The following is a 21,416-nucleotide window of genomic DNA, read 5'->3' as shown; positions in this document are numbered from 1 at the left end:
TCAGCAGTCAAATGTAAAGTTATGCCCGCTATTAAAACCCATTTTATAATTAGCTGGATATTTCGAGCACAATACTAGTTCTGCATGGTCGACAAAACATACATCTTCATATCTGTATTCAAACGTTTTCCACCAGAATTCAGATTTACAACATATTATATTTAGATTCTCCTCATTTTCCCGGATCCTGGCCGGCAATAGTGTTATTTACTGTGGCTCTGACTGAGGCACATTTGGGAGCAGTTCAAATTCAAAGCTGTGCCAATCTATCCGTTCCTTTTTTTTTGTCTTTTTTTTTCTCACCCCCTTCCATCGCCCTCTATTTCTCTCCCTCACTAATTTTTTCCTACCTCAGTCCCAATAGATGGAGATGTGAAATATTTAAACACACTTTGTTGTTTGGGGACAATGCACTTCAGCAGATGGGCCATCGCCGCACAGACCCCAATGTATGCAAATCTCCATACAAAGCAGCCCAGGATGTTTTCAATATAACACAAGTGCCTCAGGCCCTGTTTTAATCCCTCTTTACCCGCAGCCAATGCACTGTTTCATCCAGTCAAACGCCTTAAGCGCTATGTCAACTTGGACATCTGGCCACATAACCGAACCCAAAAAGAAAAGTGTGCATGTGTGTTTAGAAGAGAGCATGTTAGCGGTGGGTTAGAAGGAGAGATAAAGGTGATACGGTCCATGCTGTTGGATCGAAATATCTAGAGATGAAATCATCATCATTAGTGGCAGAGCACATCAAAGGAACAGGCAGTGTAGTTTCTGAGGTGAATTCTTCGCCCTCCACACCAGGGGAAGCAGGTGCCAGTGTTGCTTTCTTCATTGTCTCTTAACTTGTTTTGCTGTTTTCTCACTTGTTTTTCTCACCCCCCACCCTCTAGGAATAAGCACCCGCAAGTACACACACAAGCACACGTGCATATGCGTGCACAGATGCACCAACACACACACACACACACACACACACACTCGTGTACACAAATGTGACACGGTAACACACTGATGCTGCCTGCAGACTTTCTGGTCAGAACACTGATTTCTGTCGTTGTGACATCTGAAGGGTGCTACAGCACAGCCAGACACCTGGACACACATGGCAACTTTCACTACTGTGTGTCAAAGTCCATGTGTGTGTGTGTGGGTGTGTGTGTGTAAAGGTTTGTGTGCACGCTAGGTGTGCGTTGGGTGTGGGGGAAGGTGCCATAGAAGGCAACATCTCCTGAGGGTAACTCATCAGCTTTTCCTGGATGGACCACAAGTTCAGATGCTTGTGGCAATGTTGCATGTCCTCATTGACCTACATGATACAAAATACACACGTACATGTATGTGCCACATACCTCAATGCAAATCTACATGTGTACACGGAAGGATTCATGCATTCACATGGGGGAATTAAGTCATATCTGATGATGCAAATCCATGTCAACGTTTATGAGGATCGAGCGATTTATTAGGTTCAATTTCTAATTTAATGTTGCCCGAGCTCTCACTGGATGTAGGTGTCGAGGAAAATAAAATGTGCACAAGATAACAGTTTATAATGTATTGGACTTAATATTGTTACTAAAACTAAGGTGAAATACATTCTATATAACACAACACATTTATTTATTTTTACAATTAATATGCATGTAAAAATGATAATTGTTTTATTCTGTTCAGTATCTTTATATAACATGTAAAACCTTTCAGAAACAGACTTTTACAAATAGACATTAAACTGTATTGTTACACACATCACATAACTGCATTGCCTTTTGTTTCCTTAAATAAGAGGCAAACTGATGTCTTCAGAAGTCATTAAATACCTGCTGTCTTATTTACATCTTAATAAAGCAATGCAGATTAAAATAGAACATAGTCGAGTGCTTAAATGATGAGGAATAATTGTTGGGGTACAATGGTTTTAAACATATTTCAGTTTCAGTATTCAACATCCTTTTCCATCAAATTGTAAAAATGTGTTCAGGTTATGAGTAGCCGCTATATATCGGAGCTCTGTAAGCATATTCCTTTTGCACTGTGTTTGTAGCTGGCATGAGAGAGACTGCCTGCAGCTTGTGTGATGGTCTGTGGATATGTGTGGATGTAGGGGGGGGATTGTGTGTGCATGTGTACTTAAACCTCAGGCCATGAAAGTGTGTGTGTGTGTGTCTGCATGTGTGGCTCATTATGTGTATTGTGGTTGCATGTGTATGAATCAGTGTGTGTGTGTGTGTGTGTGTGTGTGTGTGTGTGTGTGTGTGTGTGTGTGTGTGTGTGTGTGTGTGTGTGTGTGTGTGTGTGTGTTTTGTGTGCACGGGAAGAAAGAGTGTAGGTGAGTGCAGAAGACGAACCTGTCAGTTTCACAGCTGGTTTCTCTGGCTGCAGGGCTCAGGCCGGAGCAGGGTGACACTCGGCATCACAGCAGCACAGCACAGGGCCTGGGGTAAACACACCATCATATAGTGTAGGCTGATGTACACACACACACACACACACACACACACACACACACACACACACACACACACACACACACACACACACACACACACACACACACAAACACAACACACACACACACACACACACACACACCTTGGTTGGCTGCCCTCACCCTGTAAGACCAAGAGACCAGTGAAACACACCACCTGGGCAAGTCATCATATCTTGTCAAAGATTTTTTTTCTTCCGTTTTTGGCTCGATGAAGGTGTGAACAACATCACAGACCAGATTGCCTGGCAATGGGCTGACCATCATGTTGTAAGAAAGGGGTGGGGGTTGAGAGGAACGCAGAGTGAGAGAAATTAAAAGAGAAAGAGTATAATGTAAGATGAGAATGTCTTTCTTTTTATTAGCCCTGTTGAAGGATGAAGTTGGCTTGTCTCCCTGCATCATGAGCCACAGTTGCTTGATCAGGACTATCATGGTCACTCATGACGCATTGTTGATGATAGAAGTTGATGTGGACTATTAGCTGGATGGTCCCTTCCTGTGTCAAGAGGAGACGGTGTTCCCGTCCTTTGGTCTCATTTCGGGACTCGCTTCATAGCGTTTTTCCCGAGCGAAGTGAACTCTCTGTGGGAAATAGAGCCTCAGGCAGTCCCACTCCCCCCATCCCTCCCAACCAAAGCATCTCCCCCACATTTCCATCTCCACTAAGACGGAAGTGATGGCAATTTCTTCAGGGTATTAAGAGGATGTTGGCCCTTTTTTTTTTGTTTGTTCTCATAACCAGTACAGTTGTTAAGCAAAATGCACATCAAGTTAAGAGACTGTTTTAGCACGAGGTTAGGAGACATGTTTATCTACACTGTGCAATGTTAACAAGATAATTGTAATTCTGTGGAGCGCTCATAAGCAACGGAGCACAGGTATGCTCAGAAAAATAAACAGTCACCTTTGTGAATTCTGTTGACATTTTGGGGAGAAAGATTGTAAGTGGAGTCAATTATAAAAATAAAGTAAACATGTTGACAGGAGAAATGAAACTGTGTTTTGACTGCTGCTGTCAAGGGAGGTTCCCCTGTCTAAAGTTTACACAGCAAATGATTATGCCTCAGTGATTCTGCCCTGGATATGTGTGTGTCTCTGTGTGTTTGAATGTGTGCACTCAGCGATCAACTTCTGCTAAATACTAATTACTGAATACTTAGTACGAATGCCCTTTCTATTGGGTCCCTTTAGTATAAACATTCATTATGGCTCTTTTTCTCCTTTGTAGCCCCATCATCATTATTCCATCGCATCCCCCGAGGAGTGAGATAGAGCCGAGGCCGAGCCGGACCAGGCTGGGGGAGAAAACACTGTAGAACCAGAGCGCCAGGACCTGGGAATGCACACAAGTGATATTTGTGCGCGGAGATCAAAAAGCATTTACCTTTAGATGTTTCCCTGATATGAATATTCAACATCCTTATTGAAATCTAATTTGGGTCTCCTTGTCTCAGGGGTCTTTTCATCAGTGCCTGTTGCCTGAGGCCACTGCTGATTGACAGCCAAACTTTAGTAAAGAGCAAGCAGGGAAAAAGGGGAGATCTGGTGGTGTTGGAGATGTGAGCGGTGTGAAGCCGGGGAGAGCTGGAACAGATGAGTGGAGGGGGGGGACGTGGGTGGGGGGCACAACGGGGGTGGGGTATTTAACCTCCTCGCGTGCATGCACAAACAGAATGCTGCAGATTATTAGGAACTATGAGTGAAAATAATAAGATAAACAGAGCTATTTAACAACCATTTGTCTGCCTGTAACCTTGGTGGGTAACATACAGGTATTGTTTTGTTTGCTGCAACTAGTCGATTCATCGATTAGTCTATTTTAATTTGAGTTTTTTTGTAATTTTTCAAGAAAAAACTTCCAATATGAGGATTTGCTGATTTTCTATAATTGTAAACCGCATTGAGTTTTAGCGCGTTAATTAGACAAAGTAATCAGACAAAATAAGACGACACATTGGGCAATGGGAAACTTTGATGGACAGTTTTCTGATATTTTATAGCCTAAGAGATAAATTGATTTAAAAAACTTATCACCAAATGAATCCACAATGAAACAAATTGTTAGTTATCGTCAAATTACTTTTTTTTGTAGAAATCATATAATTACAATTTAATCATTCAATTAAACATGATTTATCGTCATTACATCAAATATACTTTGTATTCATTATCAATCATAATGGATTTAAAACACAGCAAGGGTTATATTGAATTTTAATTCACTTGCAGTTTTACATAATCTACAAAAAATGTGAGCTAAAACAATTAGTTGATTCATCAATAAATCAAATCAACAGATAATTAATCTGCAATTTAATCTTGATCATTTATAAATGTCATTTTTAAGCAAATATGTTTAACATTTTCACCCAATTGTGAATATTCGCTGCTTTTCTTTGTCTCATGTGATAATAAACTGACTGACAGCGATTGGAATGACATCGTATAGACCCAACGATTAATCGAGTAGATTAATAGCAATATTGGAAATAATTGTTAGCTGCAGCCTCACTAAAAATATTTATTTATAGAGTAATTGCTAGACTGGTATGTTTATCACGGTCAGTGGCAACATAGAAGCATCTACATCTAACAAAAACAGTTACAATTGTTATAGAAAGAAGATTTGCTATATACACAGTTGTGAGCGTTTCACTTGTTCCCATCTTGTCTTAAAACTAATAGCACCATATTGTTTTCTAAAATTACATTTCTAAGCATTTGTTCAGTCATTTGTCTCCATTTCTGGACCTGTGAACTCCATAACCACTCTTTTGGCAAAATAAGAAAAAAGAAAAAAGAATAATAATAAAGCTCTATACTCTCACTCTGTCTGCAGGGGAGAGATGGTCTGCATTTTTGTCATTGTTTTTCTGGCTTATATAATAACAAATATTAGAGACTGAAAAAAACCGCCTGAGTTGCCCCTGAAACCAGAAAACAAACAATGTGAAGAAGGATTCAAACCAAACATACCTGTGGAGCCTATAGAAGCACCTATACACTGAAATGTTAGTTTCACAAAACTGTCAGCGTTGGATTACTAATAAAGATTACTTTGTAAAGATTAATATTCCTGTTGCTGGTGGGTATGAATACACACACACACACACACACACACACACACACACACACACACACACACCTCATCTGGCCGGTGGGTTGAGCACGGTTTAATGTTATTATTACGCAGGTGTGGGTCTTGTCCCTCAGGGTTCCATTAAAATGATGCCCCTCTCAATAGCGGCTCCATTTGCTCTTTAGATTTAACACAGGCCATATGTCTAGCAGGAGGCAAACAGCTGATGGGGTTTAATTGACAGAAATCAACATATTTGGTTGTGTTTTTGTGTGTGCGTGTGTGTGTGTGTGTGGTTTGCTAATGGTGGTTGTGCTTGGGCTCATGGGATCCTTTTAAAGGGTCAATTGTGTATCAGAACAGAGTTTGGAAAGAAAGGAAAAGAAAAAAGAAAGAGGGCAACAAAGAGAGGCAGAGACAGACAGAGAGAGATGTTGATAGCTATATGAAACAAGAGGAATTCATAATGTAGACAGAGTAAACTGCCACAGACTCAAAGCACAGTTCAGTTTAGCATTGCAGGACATAACCCGGAACATCAATGTGTGAACGCATTTCCTTCATTTTGGAGCTGACATTCTTGTCCATTCCAGGAACACCGCTGTGTGCAGAGTGTTAACTTCATGTTTCATCTGGCTTCACAGAGACACTGTCCCTGGCTGCAGTCAAATCATGTAAAATTACAGTCACAGAGCTGATTCGGGCTCAGGAGGGGACCCAATACAAATGAGTGTATCAACTGCAGGGCCCTCAAACTCAATCCGACCATGCAAGACACTGAAATAATTAGACTCGACATACCAAACCATTTAATGCTCACTTACCGGAAATATTTCTTGGATATATTTTTAAAAAACTAGAAGAATGGTTAAAAGTAGTTCTAAGTCATGAGGGATAATGCAACATTAAGCTAACAGGCGCAACGCAATTAGCACATAAAACCGGTCAATGGCCCTCAATATCACAGCCCTCTAAGGAGTGGCTGACTTATAAAGCCTCCTGATCTACCACTACAAAGTCATTAATCCTTCCCACACAATGACCAGTCTTAAACAAGGCCTCTATATTATTAGGTAGCCCTATACGGCGGTTTAGCTTTGCACTAATTAGCATTCAGATCAGGGACCGGAGAAGCAGCCCCTCCACCACAGAGGAAGGACATAGGATGAGATGGCGACACAGTGAAATGTCATTAACTTGATGTTAATTACTAATTAATGGGGCTATTTCATTTACATGTATCTCTGGCTCTCTGATGGGGACTGCCTTTACTGGGTTACTCTTACTAGCCCACAAGTTGGGGGAGGGTTTATCTCCCCTCTCCTCTACGCTCACCCTCACAGCGTTTCATCTCTGCTAATTAAATAGTGGGCCACTCATCATGATTATGTCTGCTTTTACAACACCATTTCCTGTCAGCGAGAGCACTCCAATAAGTGACTGACCACCTCTTTAGCACCATGGCTGTTTTTGTATGAACTATACATCAAAGGCCAAATTCACTGCCAACTCACTCCACTCCACTGACTTCTATCTGACTTGTTACTTTTACTCACTTGTGACCCCCCTCCCTTTCTTTTTTTATTGCTACGCGGCAGCCACAAGCCGCCTATCTCCATGGCAACCTGAGCCGTTCTGTCCCATGAGAAAGAGTGGGTTGGGTTGACTAGCGTCTGGCCATTCACACGTGGGCAGTGCCAGCTAGCCAACATGGCACACAGCATCCTGCCATATGGTGCCACCACATACGTCCTGCTAGCCCGGACTCGGGATCTGGGCCTGCAGTGAGCCGCTGGTGTGAACAGGACAGACCTGCACTAGACGCTGCTCAGCAGCTGATCCACATGCAGACTTGGCTACTGATGTGCAGACAAATGGTTCTCAGCTTCACAGTGGAAAATCCTTGCTCATTATGTGGTGCATTAAGATGTATGAATATACCATTTCATGTAATCATGGGCAATGTTTACTATAAGTTATCTCAATGAAAACTTTAAGAGATCATCCACATAGAAGGCCTCCATTCCACATGGCAGAAGAAAGTATTTGGAGGCTAGCTGGAACCATGTGCTCTCCTCATTGCTGATACTGTGCTGCCTCACTGTGGCACCACGGGGAAAATACACACAGACAGTGCAGCATACTGAAACAACTCACCAGTGTTGACAAAATATATTTTAATTCAAAGTTAATATATGCTTTTAAATACAACATATCTAAAAAGCATAAGAATGCTGCATATTCTCCCACAAACGTATCATACATATCTTACATGTTATCAAAAAGAATTTGTCATAGGCTTTCAGGAACCTACAGTGAGATACGTTGGTGAACAGAACTCCAGTTATTTCTCATATAAATGTTTACATTTTGCAAGATGTCAACGCAGTAACAGAAAAATAGGAACAAACAAAGAAAGCAGTTGTAAATAATACACATCTCCTAAGGCAGGTAAAACATCTGAGGAAAGTGGGGCGTTTGGTTTGACAATAATAAGGCTTATTAAAAAATACAAAAAATGTTGGAGGTTGAGTATTTTGCACTGTAAATAAATTAAGTATCTGAAAGGCTTAGGCATACTCTTTGTGTATGATCACTAAAGAACATAGTGTAGGTACAAAGTGTCATTCGGCGTAGGTATCACATTTCAGATCAGACATCAAAATAAATTATTCTCATCAGGTCAGTAGATTTATGCGCGTTTGTAAGACACACACACAAACAATTTAAATATGTTTGATATACAGAAAATGTATCTTTACTCTGAAAGACAGAGAGCAAAGGTTTGAATAAATTCACTTCTTGTGCCGACAACAATGACCAAGACAACATAAGAAACATATTGAGCATTTCAGATATGAAAACAACCAAAACACAAAAAAAGAAAAGACAAAATATTTATCCAAAACATACACTTCCAAGAGTTAACAGAACACATCAGAGAAAATGACACAGAAGCAACAAAACTCCTACAAAGAAGGCAAAAATGTATCGATGTACAATATCAATAAATGACACTGTGTGACCACAGTGAGCATATCTTAAAGTTCAAGCACAAAAAAATAAATGCATAGATTTAAAGAGTACACGTGTCAAAGAAGCATCGAGATTGAAAGTGAAATCTTTAAACTGTGCAGTGAACACCAAAGATAAATGCTTCACACAATCACCTCAACCTTCAGACAGAGTTATGCAGCTAGATTTGTGTTGCTACATACTTTGCAGTAATATCGACACGCCATAATGTTCGCCGCTTCCTTCCCACAAGACAGACTGCAGAGACACTTCCTCTGACATCACCATGACAAGTGAACGGGTTCCCTCCTGTGCTAACTCTCTCCTTCCTAAATACTAACGTCACTTCCTGTGTAGCGCCTTGGTTACATTGATGTTAAGTGTGACAATAAGGGCGGATCTTTAAATAACAAAACAAAAGTTGGAGATGCAGTATTCACCAAAATGATAATATGAACAAGATTCTTTCCACCAAAGTGCAGGTGAGAAAAGAAGAACAAGAAAGACCAATAAGGGTTTTTCATCACTGCATCACACTGTTAATAATTTACTATGATCTTCTGTAATCTTACCTAATATATTTATTTTTCCTATCAACTAACTAAATATATTTATTTTCTAAAAACAAACGTTGTGAGGTATTTGTATTTCTATGACATGCAAAGACATAGAGGGGAAATAAAAATAATGAATTACCTTTGGTTTTCGTATTGAAACATAATCTATGAGACGACAAACAGGGAGAACGCACTGCGTCGCAGCCTTGTTGAAACGCAGTGTCCCCTTTCACCTGCTCCGACTGTAATAATAAGATGAGCTTGTAACCATGGAGATGGGGACTATAGACGGTAGATCGTATAGGACATTAGAGCGCCTGCCAAGTAATTAGTGGCTAGGTAATGAGGTGTCACTCAGACATTGATGGGTGAGCACTAATAAAAGACTTCAGGTGCGAGAGGCTGGACGCTCCCTGCGCCACCACCCACCCAAGGTGGTGTGTTCGTTACCCTGCGGGGCAGGGTAAGAACACACCACCTTGGTCTGTCACAACTGTCAGAGAGCTCCTGAGACTACCACATCCATTATTCTTACATATAATAATATGTGAGCAACCATTTCAATGACTTCTGACTGGTTGACTCGTTTCTATGCAACTCATTCTGTAACAAATGACGAGCGCAGCAACTGTTTAAACGCCAGGCACTAAACAAGCTGAGACCTGGAGGTAGTGTAGACTTTTTTCTTTGCCATTCCACCCTGAACTGACGGCGCATCCTCTGACCCAGCTGTGTTTTTCTAGGAAGAAGATTTTTTTTATACCAGATTTTTCAGAAACAATGTGCAGGTTCTGCTGTGTGCTTTTCAGTAACTGTTGCAGTACTTCCTTAACCAGACACAGAGCCAATCAAAGTCTGCCAGGTGATATATGCAGGCTTTGTCCGTGTGCCACTTGCTGTCCATTGGATAGTTCTCCAATGCGGATAATGTCCTAGCTGCTGGCTGCCCAAGGTTGTATCTCCCTTGGGGGATAGCATGCTAGTTCCTCTGTTCGCTGATGATTTAGATGTGGATGTTGTGGTGGTGTACCTTACTACAGTCAATGTCGAACCGGCGGGCCTCAGCGAAGGCCAGGAAGGTGCAGAGACCCAGCAGGTTGACGGTGGTGATAAGGGCAAACACGGATGTCCACGAGCCTGTGGCCTCGATGAGATACCCCGAGAAATACACCAGTAGAACCCCTGCACAGGAAAAAAAAACACACACACACACACACACACACACACACACACACACACACACACACACACACACACACCATTAATAACGTATTATCACAAAGATATTAACAAATCACACAGTATCTTCCATGTTAATGTTGCAGAGAAAATGTCACAGTCCATTACACGTTCCTCACAGGACCACAAACTGTCATCCTCTGTATTATTCATCTGACACAAACTCCATTATGCTCCCTTGATGAAATATGCATGGCACATAGGAGCCGGCATGACTGACAAGAGACACATCAGCTCAAAGTTTGAATTTAGAGAAGTGTATGAATTATTTCCCTTAATAGATGGTGTGTTTTAGCAACTGCTGGTAAAAGATTCAACACAGAAAATGTGTTCCCAATGTCAGAAACTCACCTAAGAAAGCACCACATGTATTCATGACACCTGTAAAAGAAATGCAAAATTTATGACTTGATTAAAATTTCAGTTGAAATGTTTTTGTATATTATGAAAATGTCATAAGAAATTTTCAGAAACTCTGGAAAGGTTTTTTTTTTCTTTTTTAACTTACCAAATAAAGCTCCAGCACAGGAAGGAGCAAGATCTTGAACATTTACAGATACACCGCTGTAAAAGAATTACATGTCATTAGACATTTCATCAGCCATATAAGGTGCTACATTGACTCAGAGTAAAATTAATAATCAGTCTGACAAATACCAGCCCTATAAAGATTAGAAACATATCATAAGAGAAAATAAATGTCTGTGTTCGGGGAAAAGTGTCGTGGACAGTCTATATTCTGCCTCCAGGCTGGTATCATCGACTGTACCTTTATTGCATATATGCTACTAATAAGGTCTGGAACATGAATTAAATAAATAGATATTTTCTCTTTAGGAAGTAAACTCATTAAAAGCTAGTGTTACTGTGGAGTTGGAGATATATTAGAAATATTGGAGTAAAACTAGTAAAGTAAAGTAGGTAAAGTTAAATGAAATTAAAAAATCCACATTGAAGAAAAAACATTAACTAATGTCCAAAGGACACTCTCTGTGCCGGTACCTGTGACTGAAGGTGGTGAGGCCCATGGTGGCAGACACAAATGCTACAGCCCAGGTGAAGGTGGTTTTGCGACACAGAAGAAGGGTAAACACACTGGACACACCCATGGAGAAAAACTAACAGAGGAATGAATACACACAGAAACACATCTTACTTAAGTGTAAAGAAGAAAGAGGACATTTATATATAACAAACAGATAACATGCACACAGTATAATAAGGCAACTGTCAAAGAGTGTACCTGCATCAACTTCCTCACTGAGGCGGTGTCGAAGCCTGTGGGGATTTAAGAGAGAAGTTATTTAGCTGCTTTATCGGTAAAGATAATTATAATATCTGTTCATCAGGTGCTTTACCTTGACTGATGAGGTGGTCAGATAGGAAGCCACTGAAGATGGATGAGGGTATGGCCACCAACCAAGGGAACGACATTAAACACCCAACCCTGGAGAGATAAAGCATTTTCTGGGTGTGAATGAACTTGACCAGAAACAGCAGGCAATATCGAGTGTTAGGTCATTTCTTATAGCATGATAGAACTTGTCTGGTTGTGGCTCTAGGAATGGCAATGTCAGTCAGTTGGTCAGTTGGTCTATCACTTTGGTTCAGACTGATATCTTATTATCTAGTGCAAGGATTTCCATGAACTTGTGTTCGCACATCATGGTGCCCAGAGGATGAAACCTACTGACTGGAATGACTTGACTTGAGGATCACCTGAATTGTCCTCTAGCACCACCATGAGGTCAACATAGAAACTATTAGCTTCAGCTGTACTTTGTGTTAAGTGCTAATTAGTGAATGTTAGCATGCACACAGGCTAAACAAAGATGATGAACACGGTTAACATTATACCTTCTTAATATCTTAATATCAGCAGGTTAGCTGTTAGCGTTAGCATTTAACTCAAAGCACTGTCTCACAGAGCCACTGGCATAGCTGTGGACTCTTGGTTTTACGTTATTTATTCTTCTTACCTTGGGATCAAATATGTGATCAATAGATAGCCTGGTTACCTTGGAATCGGGAAACGTATCTTTAAAGTATGTTGGCAGCCATGACAAAAGAGTGAAGAAGGTGCTCGCTGTGCAAAGGTGCGTAACGATCACAGCACTGTTCAGAATGAAGACAGAGAAAGAAAAACTCAATAAGTGCATTGAAACTATATTTATACCAAAGTTCAGTGTCAACAAAGGAAACGCCCCATTTCTTTGAGCATCGTCTCGTGATTTGAAGCTTGAGGCTGTGCCACGTGTTTAACATTTATTGTTTCCTGTCTAATAAATCAAATCCGTGTTCAGGCAACTAGCCTCTCAAGGTGGATCTGAGGCCTCACATAAAACCACAGAGGTTCTCTGAGCATATCAGATGCATGACAGTATATAAGTATCTAGGCCACAGAGAGTGGAAGGACATAGAAGAACTCAATATGAGAAACATTAACAGACAGCAGAGGCAGCCAGAGACCAAGCTTACTGTTCCAAAATCTGGTACATAACAAAAGTTGGATCTTTTGGCTTTAACAGATCCGTTTCATAAAACTTAACAAACAGGGGTTTGTTTATGAAGCGGGCTTTAACCAAGATTTTGCCAAAAGAATCTGGACTCACGGAGACGTCTGTGTGACGCTGTAAACTGTAGACTACCAGGAATGTGTAGCAAAGGGAGTAAACCAGTTGAAGGCCACAAGGGCCCATTGTTGATCTCATGCTTTCAAAATATGGCTCTGATAGTTTAAAACATTTACAAGAATGGTGTGATGAATGTGGTTTCAGGAGGGTCGTTAAGTACCGCACAGATAGGGAAACTAGGCACAATACTCCAATGTTATTTTATACTACTTTAATTCTGCTATCTTTATAATGGTACTTCAGACTCATTTACATCTACACTGTGATTATTGTACTGTAAATGCTGTGAAGCACTTTGGGCTGCAATTCTTGTATGAAAGGTGCTATACACATGAAGCTTATTATTATATTATATATTACAGAAACAGTTGTATTACAGAGATCTCCTTACTAAGTTAGGATGTGTTAAGACATTTCTACATTATTGCTCTTTAATTTTTCTTCTAAGCCTAGGGACAAAGGAGCTACAAAGAGCACACACAGAGACTTGCGCAAAACATTCACACCCACACACATTTCCCACTTCCTTTATCCTTATCTCACCAGACTGCAGGTTGTTTGAGGAGCCGTAACCAATGTCTTTTAGACAGTTTGGACTGGGGCCCACCACTTCCCAGGGACTCCAGGGTGATGATAGGCCCTGCAAACACAGACGAACACAGGCGCATGAGGATACAAGAGGACACTGACTCCTATTGTACAAAGAAGCAGCTACAAGATAGGAGCGTGCTATGGCGTCACAGATACGGTCGACACATTTAAAGCCTCCCTTGCCTTCTCCTTTCAGCAGATATTTCCACATGCAGTAGGCCCACAGGACTGAGAGCACACCAGACACATAGAAAACACTCTGCCAGCCATACAGGTCCAGCATTAGGGAGCCAGCCCCTCCAATCAACAGCGTGCTGGGGAAAAAGGTTCACAACAAGACATGACATGTTAAAAAAAAACAACATACCTTTGTAATAAGATGTTGCAACAAAGTAATTGGTTAGGCGCACGAACGGCATGACAAATAATACCAGGATGTTATAATAGAACTGTCTAAAGATAATAAAATCACCATTTTATCATTGTGGGATCACAACAGACACCGCTTTTACATGAGCCCGTCCTCTTTGCACTCGTCAACAGTGATTTTCTAGGAAGAAACACTAATCTCTTTCTCCAATTATTACATAACGCTAGACTCACCCCAGGTAAGAGCCACTACCCACGGTGCTCATGAGGAAACCTCTCTCACTTTCCACCACCTTCTGAGAGCACAGACTCGCCAGAGAAGGGTAATGAACTCCTAAAATCAGGACACCAAACATAATTGGTTGATGTTTAGAAAGTAATTCAAAGACACAAAACAAACATCTGAGGGGAAACGTGGGCCGATGTGAAGAACACAGCAACAAAGTTGGCCAACTATCTCACCTTGCAACAAGCCCATGAGGAAGCGGGCCAGTGTCATGGAGAAGATTGGCTGGGAGCAGAAGTGGGCCAGGATGGGGGTGAAGGCTGTCATCGACCCCCAGGCTGCTGCTGACAGCAGGAGGACCTTCTCACCTCCAACCCTGTGGACACAGAACATAGTCTTCAACTATGATCCTTTATATGTCTTGTATTACTAGTGAAAATAGTAATTCTGCCAAAACTATTTTCATTGTTACACTAACAGAAGTAAAATAAGGCACTGTGGATATTTTATATGACAAGTACTGACAGATAAAGCATTTTGAGGAATCATTTTAGACTATTAACTCTGATGTGACAATCCTGGAGAGATAAAACTGTTATCTGTTCATGACACTGTGACCCTTCAAGAGTTACCATGATGATACAGAGGAAACATGGAGCTTTAATCACCGTGTTATCCATCCACTTTGAGCAAACAAATGGACTGTTTGCGTCACTGCCAGTAACCATCTAATGCAAATGACACTTTATGAGCAGGAGGCTAAAACAGGTGGCAATTGAAAGCCAGTGTCATTGGCAGCATTCATAATACACTTCTGTGTAGACATAAGGGAATTCAGTTTACTTATGCCACTATTATCTCACAACAGGACTACTGTTTGAGCTCAAATGTTACCCACCGGTCGCTGACGTAGCCTCCGAACACTTGGGTGAAGCAGTAGCCCCAGAAGAAGCTGCCCAGCACCATGCCCGACTCTCTCTTGCTCCAGTTGAACTGCTCCGCCATGCTGACGGCACAGATGGGCATCGCCACACGGGCGCAGTAGAGGAGGCATGTCCCGAGCAGCAGCACCATCGTCCATACCCTCGCCACTGGCCTGCACAGGAGGGGAAGCAGAATGTTTTGAACAAAGGCGACATTTAGGGACAAACTTTGGACGTAAAACCAGTTGACAGGGGATGTGTTATCTGAATGGGGGAGGGAAACACTTCCCCAATTTGGCTGCACTACATGGTCATTCGACATGAGTTAAAGTGGCTGCTATCTGGTTTAAGAGTTCCGTTATGGCTTGGTTGAATCTACAGGGGATACATGCAATGTCCTCAAAATAAAAGGAAATCCTTTTAAGACTTTGGTGTCAAAACAATATAATAATTGAATGATATTTTATGATAATTCATTTTTCATATAGGAAGCACCGCTTACTTACGAGCCATTTGATTTATGTGGCAGTACTACATCTTAAAGAGCCATGAACCGCCATAGATGATACGTGTCCTTCACCCACCAGATCTCGAAGTACTTTGATAACTAAATATCGATATTCCTGTTCCATGACATTAAGGGTTATAGAGCAAAGAGTTTCTCAAAAAGTATCAGTATTGATTTAGGTTAATCAAACTTCTCTGGGGATATGTATTAGCCTGTAAAGTAGCTCAAACATGTGTAAAGAGGATCAAACAAACGGCACTGTGAATGTATGTCTCGATTAGGGTTAAACATGTTACCTTGACCAGTTGGTGTTGTGTTCAGGCCACTTCTTGTGACATCCAGGAGCTCCGATCTTGTCAGACGGATAGTTTTCCTTGTGACAGACCAAATCTGGACTATAGCTCTTGCCATATTTTTGAATAACTGCCATTCAACGCGAGTTAACAGCAGCCTCCTTTCAACCGCTTCGGCTGTTTATTTTCGACCTCTTTCCGGTCGGTAAATCACAAAAGTAAACGTTTACAAAACACATCCAACCTTCTCATGAACTGTCTGCAATCCTATCCGTTTGTAGTCCATAACCGGTGAGACTGGACTGACAGGGAGGCAGGCAAGTCATAGCACTGTGGCTGGAGGAGGGAGTCTGTTTTCTTGATGCCCTAGGAAGAGTAATCCACGTGTCAGTTTTTCTCTCCTGCCGACCGCGCAGTTCTTCTTTTGATCGGTAGGGTTAATCTGGAAGTATTTTCAAAACCGGTTTCAACTGTTCAGTCAACCGATTCAGTGTCATCAATTCCAAAACACCAGAGAGTGACGCCTCTGGCTCCGGTCCCTGTCCAATCATGACGGTGCAATATGTCAAAAATGTAAGTGTGTTGTCTATGTGAGCATCGTTTGAGCACCAGGATGTACTCTCCTCCTGACCTGTCCTTGCCGGATGGAGACGTGATGGTGCCCGTACTGAGAAGCTGCTGTGGGGCAGAGATGTGCGCAGTGCCTGCCTACAAGGTTGTTGGAGTGGCTCGTCTGCCCCTGGCTGTTTGAGGCTTTAGCAGGATATGGTTATATAACAACCTGCATTCAGCACAACTTTTTTTAGCTGATCTCGCATGCTCAGGATGGTGGTGGAGGAAGTACTGTTTTTTACTTTAGTCAAAGTAGCAATACAGTGTAAAAATACTCTGTTACAAAGTTAAAAGTCCTGCATTCAAAAGTGTACTTAAAGTACAAAGGTATTATTTAGCATCAACATATACTTTAAGTAGCAACTGTAAAAGTACTTATGCAGACTGGCCCATTTCAGAATCATAAAATATTTTTTGGTTAAAATAAGTGATGCATTAATGTGTATATCACTTTAATGTTACACTTGGAAACGTTATTTTAATAACTAGGTAGCATAACTTCTTATATCCTATAATTTATCAGTTGAGTATATTTTGTATTAATAATCTAAACCTGCATAGTAGCTAAAGTTATCAAAAAAACTTCCTCTACCATTCTGATATCCAATAATATGAATATTATTGTTACTGAAACATTAACTTGTAAACACAATTTTACACATTTTTTACAAAAATCTTCATCAGCAAAGTGACTAGTAAGTTTATCAGTTACATAATAGTAGTGTCGAGTGTAGAGTCAAAAGTACACGTTTCTATTTCAAGTGTTGTAAAGTAGAAATATAATTTACCATAAAATGGAAACACTCAAGTAAAGTAAAAGTACTTCAACATTGTGCATAATTGCAGTACTTGAATGAATGCACTTAGTTGTCACCTCTGTTGCTGTACCACTTGGAAAGTTCCAGAATTAAAAACATGACTTGCAGTTTAAAAGTCACTTTTATTGCAAAATAATATCCCAGCAAAAAAAGCACATCAAATTTTTGCTAAAGAGCTACCTATTCCATACATGTAAATATTCCATCTGTAAAAGTGTCTCCATGTCTGTGGACATAGATTTATTAATTCACATCTTTTAATATCATCTATAATATTGTATAACAGTATGAATCTGAGGCTGCCTTTAAGCGTGCACAGTCACAGTACGCTGCAACGTTTTTAGCATTCAAGGAATCTTGCCTTGTCCCACTTGTAAATTGCTGCCGTGATGTATAGCTTGAAATTTTCTTTTCTAGGTTTGCATTTTTCAATAATGTCTCAAGCAATAATGCAGTACGAATCTTAAGCTAAATTTAACTTTCAAAGTCACAGTAGTTTGAAAGATCCCAAGTATCTTGCTGTCACATAGAGCACTAGCTAAATACTACAAGCTGAAATGTGTAAGGAAAAGGTTTGTGTTTATTTGAGGCAGTTCACACCGAGCCATCCCTGAACATCAAACTGGTCACACACAGAAAGTGACAGCCTAATTTAGGCTTTATTCACACCCTCCTATGCAAACAACTTTCCCTGCCAACAGACAGAAAAAACTAGTGTTGCTAATAGACTAATTTTACATAAACAAATATGTAAATTATAATACCAAGTAAAATAATGGTCTGCATGTTACTTTAGTGTGAGAAGTCATTTTAAAATGATGCCATCAATCCAGTTTGCACATTCTAAGTTATTAAAGTATCAAAAAGCAACCCTTACAAAAAAAGAAAAGGTTGTACTCTATGAGTTTTGTTGGGGTATAAATAGATAAAGGAAATATGTCCATTTTGTCATGCTGCGGTATGTTTTCACTGTGGTTCTTTATTTTGGGTCTTCGATGGTGCCCTTGCTGAGGTCTGTCATTTTCGGATACTTCACTTTCTTTTGGTCAAGTTCATTTTGAGCCCACAGCAGTAGCTTCAGGAGCTTGGCCAGCTTGGGGGTTGACTCTTTGTTTTCATAGTCTAGCACACACTGATTCACTTCACTCCATACCTGAAAAGATTTTAAAAAATGCACACACGTGTGATTGTATGTATACTTTCCATATTAAAGACACACACACACACACACACACACACACACACACACACACACACACACACACACACACACACACACACACACACACACACACAGAATTCCTTAAAAAAAAACAGGTGCAAGACGATACAGGTATGAGGTTAACTAATATGCTTCAACCCTACCTTTTGTCTCTGCATCATATTGAGCAGATCTCCAAAAGGTGACTCCTCAGGGTTGTCGAATGCCAGCAGGGCCAGTGTCCTCTCCATCTCGGTCAGACATTCTCGGCTCTCCTCCCCCTGCTCTGCTAACTGAGACTGGGCAAATTCGAGGGCAGACTCAGTCTCCCTCAAACGAATCAGCTCAATCAGATGCTGCTGCTGCAAACACAAAAAGCCAGAGGATGCAACAATGTAAAAATAACAGAAGTACAAGACAGGCAAATACAAATGTTAGTGTTTAAAGTGTCCCATTTAGATGTCAGCTAAATGAGAGGATTTGTGTTTCATTTTACCTGTAGGTGGAAGTAGAGGTAACGGTTAGTATCCAGTAGTTCTGGGTGCAGACTGTTGATCAGTGCAATGGCGTCCTGTATCTGTCCCTTCAGGATCATCTCTCTGATCTTAATCCTCTCATCTAGGGAATCCAAGTCCACACTAGGCTCTATCCCAGACTCCATCCGGAACTTCTCAGCTGCCTCCTTGAAGCCCTCTGTGGAACAGAAACAGTGGTAAAATCCTGCACATTTCACACCCAAACACCGCATTTATCTGCACAATTGACTTTTAAAGACAACCCAGAATAAACTTTGAGAAATAAAAAATCGGTACTTCACCTGTCACCAGGTAGTTCATAATGAGCCTGTTCATATCAGCTCTTTGAATATGGACATTGTTGAGTTTTTCCATCCACTCTTCCCTTGTTATGTCCTCCAGCTTCTCTGCATAACTCATTATGATAATATCCTTAACGAATACAGAAGGGAAATCTTGTGAGTTGACAGAATGACATTTTATGACGCTTAAATACTGACATCGTGGTAAGGACAGTTATATAGCGTTTTAAAGGTTTTGGTAATTAGCTCTTCAGTTTGACAGCAACATAACACCGGAAATCCTAAATCACAACAGTTTGGGCCTTCGATGAAAAACACAACATTGAAGCCTGACTTTCGTCAACATGAATCAAAACAAAGACAACTTTCACATTTCTTTGCATTTATATAAAACACATACACCCTGAACGAGTGCTATTGTGTTTAAGTGGCATATATCGACGTGTATCTACAGCCCTACACAAGTATCAATGGTTTTAAAATTCACAATACCTGAAAATGTTGTCGCTACTTCCCAGCAGTAGCTAGCTAGCTAGCGGAGTAGAGCCTTTTTTTCTTCTTCGTCTTCTTGTCTATTTCCGGTACTGTAGACTACACGGGACGTGTACTGCTGCCCCTACAGGAAATCAAAAGCATTGTATGACCGCGTGAGAACTGCGATTTTACATTGCATTTCTTAATATGGCTAAACATGTATGTTAATCTTACTAATCGGGCTAAAGTTTAAAAAAAAATGACGTATGGGTTTTTGACATCAAATAGAAACTAGAACTTTTTCGTACCTCAAGTACAGAGTACAGTACTTGAGTAAATTCAATTAGTTACTTTCCACAAGCTCTTACACACCCTGTTTTTCTATGAATGTATTTTCAATTATTTATGGATGTTTCTCTTTCTCTCTTCACCTGTTATACATCTGCATCTCCATTGTATTTCTTTAAGGATGGAAACATGCAGTAGCAGTCTCAATCCTGCTATTCAGATGAGGATTAATAGAAGTTTATCTGTGTAGGCTATGTGCATACCAGCTTGTTATTTTATATCTATTGTATAGTTTTTTTTCTATAACATGGTACTGCATCATTTGACACAGCAGCACAGCTTAGCATCTAGAACACTGAGCACATTATTATTGAAAAATATTAACACAAAGAAGGACTGCTGAAGAATGCAAACAGTCCATAACCATGTGGGTATAGCCCCTATTCAATTAATTTCTCTAGAAATAAACCCCACATCAAGATGATAGAGTTTAAATGTACAACTTTTCATTGTTGTTGTTATGGTGGTGTTATGGAAGTGAAATTTCAATGTGTGCCTGAAGCATGTTTATAGGCCCACTTTACATAATTTGATTTGTGGCAGGATTTATGATATATATTAGGCCTACACCAAATTAATTCACACATGTATGCTCTTTTTTCTTTGTAAAATAACAGAACTAGAGTCACAATGGCAAGAAACCACATTTTGTGCAGTGTGTGTGACCATTGTCTGAACATCATTGTGCAGTCCCACCATAGAAGCAATTATCTGTTGGTGATACTGCTGGTGATGGTTTGCCTCTCTTTTTGCCCACTTTTATTTTTATTTGAAAAAAATCTACATATAATAATATATATGTATAATATAATATAATATATATATATATATATATATATATAAAATATATTCATCTATAAGGATGAAATTATTCTCAAATTTGTTTCTTTTTCTTATTATTTTCTTTTCTCTACTTATGTTATTGTTTTTTCACTATAAGATATATTAAACATTGTAGGAATGCTATAAGTATAAACAACACATGTAAGCAAATGCAAATTTACATTAATTCATGCAATAGCAAAAGATAAGATAAGTTACTGCACACAGTATATAATAAATATATTATTACTACATGTGTTTATCGATCAGCAAACGATTTTTCATCTCTATATTAAATTATTGTATGAACTATCTTAAAGATATTGAAGCAGACCGCTGTATCTGTAAATGTTTTAATTAATGTTGTGATTGTGACTGTTTTTTTATTGTTTTTTGA

At 40.1% G+C, this 21,416-nt stretch overlaps 2 protein-coding genes across 2 annotated transcripts; both read right to left on the bottom strand.

The window, feature by feature from the left end:
• Nucleotides 1–9,609: 9,609 nt before the first annotated feature.
• Nucleotides 9,610–16,658, bottom strand: slc17a9b (solute carrier family 17 member 9b). Its single transcript, XM_029436235.1, is given in 14 exon segments — nucleotides 9,610–10,327; nucleotides 10,736–10,765; nucleotides 10,893–10,948; nucleotides 11,387–11,502; nucleotides 11,628–11,662; nucleotides 11,743–11,809; nucleotides 11,811–11,831; nucleotides 12,403–12,499; nucleotides 13,561–13,657; nucleotides 13,792–13,922; nucleotides 14,212–14,311; nucleotides 14,440–14,579; nucleotides 15,102–15,299; nucleotides 15,931–16,658. Coding segments are annotated over 14 exon segments (1,401 nt in total). The 5' UTR covers nucleotides 16,065–16,658; the 3' UTR covers nucleotides 9,610–10,148.
• An 801-nt stretch (nucleotides 16,659–17,459) lies between these two features.
• LOC115011197 (glucose-induced degradation protein 8-B homolog) lies at nucleotides 17,460–19,998 on the bottom strand. The gene is made up of 5 exons (XM_029436236.1): nucleotides 19,868–19,998; nucleotides 19,376–19,505; nucleotides 19,055–19,251; nucleotides 18,723–18,920; nucleotides 17,460–18,510 (listed from the first exon to the last, which is right to left on the bottom strand). The coding sequence occupies exons 2-5, from the start codon at nucleotides 19,491–19,493 to the stop codon at nucleotides 18,337–18,339; spliced, it is 687 nt and encodes a 228-aa protein (XP_029292096.1). The 5' UTR covers nucleotides 19,494–19,505; nucleotides 19,868–19,998; the 3' UTR covers nucleotides 17,460–18,336.
• Nucleotides 19,999–21,416: the final 1,418 nt, after the last annotated feature.

The sequence above is a fragment of the Cottoperca gobio genome, chromosome 7 (assembly GCF_900634415.1).
Source record: "Cottoperca gobio chromosome 7, fCotGob3.1, whole genome shotgun sequence".
NCBI classification, from domain to species: Eukaryota; Metazoa; Chordata; class Actinopteri; order Perciformes; family Bovichtidae; genus Cottoperca; species Cottoperca gobio.
Note: the sequence above shows the minus strand (reverse complement) of the source record. Positions and strands in the feature narration are given on the sequence as shown.

Coding starts and splice junctions, on each gene's coding strand:
- LOC115011197 (XM_029436236.1), bottom strand. CDS start 19,493: ATGAGTTATGCAGAGAAGCTGGAGGACATAACAAGGGAAGAGTGGATG. Junction 18,921..19,054: donor ACCTCTACTTCCACCTACAG/GTAAAATGAAAC, acceptor TTGTGTTTGCAG/CAGCAGCATCTGATTGAGCT. Junction 18,511..18,722: donor ATATGATGCAGAGACAAAAG/GTAGGGTTGAAG, acceptor AAATCTTTTCAG/GTATGGAGTGAAGTGAATCA.